This window comes from Chrysemys picta, chromosome 22, assembly GCF_011386835.1.
Source record: "Chrysemys picta bellii isolate R12L10 chromosome 22, ASM1138683v2, whole genome shotgun sequence".
Classification (NCBI taxonomy): Eukaryota; Metazoa; Chordata; order Testudines; family Emydidae; genus Chrysemys; species Chrysemys picta.
Window position 1 is genome coordinate 4,893,858 of NC_088812.1, and position 6,441 is coordinate 4,900,298.

At 53.7% G+C, this 6,441-nt stretch overlaps 1 protein-coding gene across 5 annotated transcripts in view; it reads left to right on the top strand.

Moving 5' to 3' along the window:
* The window catches only part of TRIP10 (thyroid hormone receptor interactor 10), a 76,573-nt gene extending 70,482 nt beyond the window's left edge, over window positions 1-6,091 (top strand). For all 5 annotated transcript variants that reach the window (XM_065576204.1, XM_065576206.1, XM_065576205.1 and 2 more), the window contains 4 exons: window positions 316-448; window positions 2,861-2,982; window positions 3,333-3,463; window positions 4,371-6,091. In XM_065576204.1, the coding sequence (XP_065432276.1) occupies window positions 316-448; window positions 2,861-2,982; window positions 3,333-3,463; window positions 4,371-4,519 (535 nt within the window). In that variant the 3' untranslated portion in view covers window positions 4,520-6,091. The remainder of the gene's footprint in view (window positions 1-315; window positions 449-2,860; window positions 2,983-3,332; window positions 3,464-4,370) is intronic.
* The last annotated feature ends 350 nt before the right edge of the window (window positions 6,092-6,441 follow it).

Consider the following 6,441-nt stretch of genomic DNA (forward strand, 5'->3'; position numbering starts at 1 on the left):
CTGTTCTGTTCATTCCCTCTGAAGCACCTGGCATTGGCCACTGTCGGAAGACAGGATACTGGGCTAGATGGACCTTTGGTCTGACCCAGTGTGGCCGTTCTGATGTTCTTGTGTAACTCCTAGTCCAGTGCTCGGTCTGTTAGGACGCACTCCTTCCCCTTGTTCTCTTCATATGCAGGAAGAAATAAAGGGAGGGAACCAATCAGTTTGCATTCCTACAATTTGCATCCAAATCTCTTTGCCAGAAGGCAGAAATTTTTTGTGCTGTCCCTTTAAATCCCTTCCCCTAACATTTCCCTCTCCCCTTCCCCACAGAGATGCCTTAAACAAGATGAAGGACGTGTACCAGAAGACGCCCCAGATGGGCGACCCCACTAGCCTGGAGCCAAAGATCTCTGAGACCCTAAGCAACATCGAGAAGCTGCGCCTAGAAATCCAGAAATACGAGGTAAGGGGGAGGTGCGGGGTGGGGAGGGGGGTCACGGGATGGGGCTACCTCTGACACACTCCCCAGGCTCCTTTGGGAATCCACACATCCGGCTCTGCTCTCCAGCCATCTGTGGCTCCAGACACCTGGGATGCCCCGTATGGTCTGACCAGTCCTTCCTTTGAACCGGTTCAAAGTGCCTTAAATCTATAAGGGAGGTCTTTATTTCCCTCTAGTGGCCGAACCATGTAACAGCGCCTCCCTCTTCTCGAGCGCTTTTCATCCTTGGAGTCCAGCGTTTTACCGACGAGGACCGACGTTTTACAGCGGGGGAAACTGAGGCAAAACACAGGGAAAGTGTCTTGTCCAGACTAACCCAGCAGGCCAGTGTCAGAGCTGGGAATAAAACCTAGATCTCCTGAGTCCCTGGCTAAGTGTTTTATCCTCTAGGCCCCGAAACTCTGCATTTGTTAAGGCCTCACCTACGCTAGCAAGTGGACTCTAGAAAGCCTACTTTTAGTGTAGACATAGTAGACACAGCTTGTAGTGGCAGAAGAGTGCTTTCAATGGGGTAGCGTATACTGGTTCTCCAAGCGAAATAAGCGACATTGGCAAAAGCATGTGTATATTTCAATAAGAATGTAAAAAAAAAAAATCACACCCCTAACTGATGTTAATATGTGGTCAAAATTGTCTGGCCCATCTAGCACAATGATCTCCGCGTCCACACGGTGTCCCTTGGCTTGCTGATGGATTCTAAGTATTTTAGGTCCTTATGTGGCCTCCGTCATTGTCGCATCTGAGCAGCGCGCCATCTTGAGTGTATTTATCCTCCCAGGGCAAAGTGGTTATCTTCGTTGTACAGGTGGGGAGACTGAGGCACAGAGACGCTAAGTAACATGCCCAGGGTCACACAGGAAGTCTGTGGCAGAGCAGGGACTTGAACCTGGGACTTAAGTCATAGGCTAGTGCCCAACTGCTGCACCATCCTGCTTCTTTAAGGCATATTGGGGTCCCACTCAGATTGGAAGCTATTTGGGGCAAGGACCAGCGTCTTGTTCTGTGTTTGTACAGCACCTAGCACAATAGAAACCTAGGCCGTGACTGGGGCGCATAAGCACTACCGTAATGCACCGAATAAATAATGTACAGCATCTAGCACATCAGAGACCTGGGCCATGACTGAGGCTCTTAGGCACTACCATAATATACCTAATAAATAATGTACAGCGCCTAGCACAATGTAGACCTAGGCCATGACTGAGGCAACTAGGCACTGCCACAATATGAAGAATATCAAAAGATGAGAGACTATTTTAAATCAGGCAGTGACCCTACTGATAATGGTGTCACGACCGCATTGGTTCTCAGGTTAGGTGTCCTTATGATTCAAAGGCTGCTGGTTTGATTTATGAGCGGTTGCGTCATGCCTAAATTATTCTGGGGTGAATCATGTGTGGAACTCCGTGCCCAGTATCGTTTCATTCATAGAAACAGCCTGGGCCTTCGGTCGCTTTCTCTTTCTCAAGCGACGAGCTTTACACCAGACAATCCTGTTAAATGGCTCTGCCCAGTTTCCTTATTTGCTAAGGAAGTTACTCTTGGCCACAGGTTTATTTTATGAATGAGTTGGCTGAATGTGCGTCGCCTGATAAAAGCACCTTCCCCCGCCCCATTCCTCCAGTGATTCAGACTCTCTTGGGTGTTTCCTGTTCCTACAGGTCATAGCCCATGTCTTTGATACTGGATTGGGCAGGAATGGGACTGTAGCTAACTGGTTGGTTGGGAGGCAGGACTCCTGGGTTCTATTCACAGCTCTGGAGGAAGTGGCAGAGGCCGTGCTAACCTTAACCCTAAACAGGAATATTTTGGGGGGCCCCCCATCCCCCCTCACCCACCTCCTAAAAATACTAATGATATTTCCATAACAAATATACCAACACACCATGGACTGATACGCTTGTTAAATAAGGTGAATGGTATTTTGGGGGTTTTACTAAAGTGGGTCCCCCGTGAGCCGTTTGGGGCCCTCAGCAGTTGTTTAGTCTCCTTACGTCTAGCACCACCATGGAGGAATGGGGTCTAGTGGTTAGAGCTCCTGGGTTCTGAGCGCTGATTTTGCACTAGCTTACGCTGGGGGCGGACCGGGCAAGACAAAATATGGGGAGCCTGAAGACTGTGTGAAGCCTGGAGCAGAACTGAGAATCGGGGTACTTGACCTGCTCTGACTGCCTGGGTCTGTAGCTATTCTGAGGGCAGGGATGGGGCCAAGACCCCATAGGGGGACAGCTGCTAAGGGGCGTGCCCTGCCAGGGCCAGAGAAGGAAGCCCCATGTGAACGAAGACGCTCGCCCCCATGTGCGATCGGTCTCTGCTGTGGGGAGGCAGGAATGAAATGCTTGAACCTCTCTCTCTCTCTCCCGCGCCTCCCAGTCGTGGCTGGCCGAAGCCGAGAGTAGAATGCTGAGTAACCGGCCGGACAACACCCTGAGATACAGTCGCCACCTGGACCACGCCACCACCCTGAACAACAACGGCTCCCACGAGAAGGGCAGGTGAGGAGGTGAAATGTCCGTCCCCAGGAGCTAGGGGGAGCAGGCGGCCGTGACACCCAGGTGTGGGGGCTGCTGAATCCTCACCCGCATGTGCGGTTTGGGATCTCTGGGCCGGGTGCCATCTGTCTGAATAGAACCCAGGAGTCCTGGCTCCTTAGTCCCCCAGTTCTTATCACTAGATCCTGCACCCCTCCCAGAGTGGGGATTAGAACGCAGGAGTCCTGGCTCTCAGTTCCCCTGCTCTAACCCCTAGACCACACTCGTGCTTCTGAACAGCCACCCTGGACTCCCTGTGGCTGGAGCTACCCCCAGAAACAGCCGCTCACCCTGTCTCCTTATTGGTCCCTCAGCCCTGATGCCACCCACTCCGACGACAGCCAGGATGCTCTGAACCAGCCGATCTACACGGAGTTTGACGAGGACTTCGAGGAGGACCTGGCCTCGCCCATCGGCACCTGTGTGGCCATGTACCAGTTTGAAGGTACTCTCCCAAGATGTTTCTGAGCCAGGTTCCCTGGTTGGACTACATCTCCCATGATTCACCAGGGTCTTGCCCCTCTGACTGAGGAAACAGTGCATTATGGGAATCTTTGGGCCATGGTGCATCATGGGAGATGAAGTCCAGCTTGAGAGCTGGGCCCAGAAAGGAGAATGGGAGTGTGAGGCACCTGAACCACGACTCCCATGAGGCATCATGGCAGCATTTCCTCATCAAAATATTCTGCTTTTGGGGTAATTTTACAAAAGAAAATTGACACTTCCATGGGAGTGGAAAATCTGAAAAATCTCATTCAAAAACCAATTTTCTGCTGGAAATTTTTCAACCATCCTTAGCCCCTTTCCCCTCCCCTCACATGACTGGTGTGCAATCAGGATAACAGTCTTACTACTGTTGGCTGCTAACAGAGCTCCTCCTTTTAGGTCATACAGTAGGAACCTATTTTAATACTGAGGGTCTTGAGTTCAAATCCCGCTTAGGGGTTGGAGACTTCACCGCCAAGCAGGCTACATTTCCAAACCCCTGTTCAGTCCACCCCACCCCCTTCCCTCGAGGTAGGAGTTTGGCATAAGTTCCCCTTTAACAGCTGCCCACTGGGATATTTCTTGGCTAATGGGGGACAAGGAAGGGTCACTTAGGGTCTGTGCCGTTCACCCATATCTTCCAGGGGAAACTTCCAGCCCCCAATGGCCTATTGCTGTAGCCAGCTATGTGGGTTTGGGGAAGGGGTACAGAGGGTGTGATCCCCCTGGAGTCCTAGGAGCTCTAACATACAGGTCCTCCTATCACAGGGATGGGGGGGAACCTAGCTGAGCTCTGAAACAAGTGATTCTTCTAACCCCATTGCCTTGATTTCCCCTACCCCTTTCCTCCCTCCCCATCACCCCAGGTTCCAGCGAAGGCACCATCTCCATGACGGAAGGAGAGGAGCTGAGCCTGATGGAGGAGGACAAAGGCGATGGCTGGACGCGGGTGCGGAGGAGCAAAGGCGGCGAGGGCTACGTGCCAACGTCCTACCTGCGGGTCACCCTGAACTGAGCTCGGGCCTCCCCGCCCGCCCGGAGAGCGGCAGCTGGCTCGTGGAGCTGCAGGGGCTGGCGGGGATTGGAGCAACGCTGCTGGAACCTGGGGGTTGGGACTCAGGGGTACAGGCGTGGAAGTGGCCTCTGGCCCTGCATAGACAAGTGGCCCTCGTGGGCAAGCAGTGGCGCCGGCTTGCAAAGTGCATCGCCTGTGAGGGGAAGGAGAAACCCTTCCACCCCCTTCTGCCCAAGCCCCAGCTCTGTGGAATTTCACACTTCAGCAGGGCCTCTCCGCTTATGGGGGAGGTTGCAGTGGGTGCTGGGGGGAGGGATGGACTGGGTTTCTGGCTGCTGCCCCTGCATACTCCATACTGCGCCCCCTCCGTCAGATCCCCTGGGAGTGAGTAACTTAACCTCCCCCCAAAAAACAGCTGCTGCACCCCCTCCCCTGCTCTTAAGCACCCCACATTTCCCCCAGGGGTGTGGATGCAATCATCCCTGTGTTCACAAGGGGGCATGGGTCAGATTACATCCCTCTATACTCAATGAGGCCAGGGTTCCCATACGGCCCCCCACCCCCTCCAGTGCAGGGCTCATAGGAGCCTGTTATTATGCATGAGATCTCTGGGGTGAAGGGAGCTGCACTGTCTCCTGCTAGCTTAGGGCAAAGGGATGCAGGTTCCATCAAGGTGTGGTGGGCAGAGCCCATTTTTGGGGGCGGGGGGGGGCGCTTATGGAATAGAAAATGTCCTCTGTATCTGTTCTTCCATGCTTGTCACCCTGGCATCTGGGCGCCGTCCAGGTGCGTGTTAAGCAGCATGATAAACCTCAGTCCTGGGTTGGTTGTTTCTCTCTCTCTCCTGGGATTCGAACCCGGGACCTGTGGCTCCCGACTTAGGCTGGCGCCAGCCTGGATGTTAATGAAACAGAGGCGCCAGCCAGCCGGGAGCCCCGGGGCCCGAACCTCCGTGCGTTCTCTGCCAGGGCCTGCGGGTCTGAATTCACCTGTCCCTGGGTGAGAGTGAGTGCCCGTTACAGCTCCCGCCACCAGCTCCATCATTGGCCGAGCTCCCGCCCGCTTCCCCCTCCGCCACTGTGGCCACGTCATGCACTTTATTCCCCAGACTCCAGAACTCGCCCAGCCAAGGAAGAAAAGAGCAAAAAGTGCCTGTTGCATCAATGAATCTGTCCCCTGGGGGGCGGGGGAGGCTGATCTCGTTGGGGGGAGCCCAGGGGTCCGAGCTGCAGCCAACCCCTTCTGTGTAATTTTTTTTTTTTTAGAGGACTCTTAATATATTAGCTTTTTATACAGTGACCAATTACTGCTCATTTTAGCCTATGCCTCAGTTAACCTGTAACATACGTATAAATGTGCCAGTTGTCTTGGCTTCTGTTCACCCGATGGGGGAGGGAGGGGGCAGATCTGTCTCCCCTCTGGTTCTGAGACGTGGGTCTGGGGGGGTCGCTGGGCCGGAGCCCATAGAATGTATTTCCACTGCAGCCTGGTGCCTTTTACACTTTATGTACATAGTTGATTTCCCCACCCCCACCTGTGCAGTTTTTAAGTTTATAAAAACAATACAGACTCTGTGGCACTGAGGCCTCAGTTTGTTTGGGACGTGGGAGGGGAGCAGGGCGGTTCGTCTGTGTTCCCGTAACACCTAGACCACCCTGCTCTTAGGGAGAGGGGCACGGTTGGTTGTGTATATTACCGTCCTGGCCAGAAGCCCACCAGCTGAGAGCAGGACCCCACTGTGGTGGCCTGGGCCCGACATCCGGGCCTTGTCTTCACTAAGGCGAGGTCTACACCACAGCCCTATGTCAATATAGGGGGGGTTGAAAAATCCACCCCCGTGAGCAGTGCAGTTCTACTGACTTATCCCCCTGTGTACACAGCGCTATGGGGATGGGAGAGTTTCTCCTGTTGACGTGGCCACC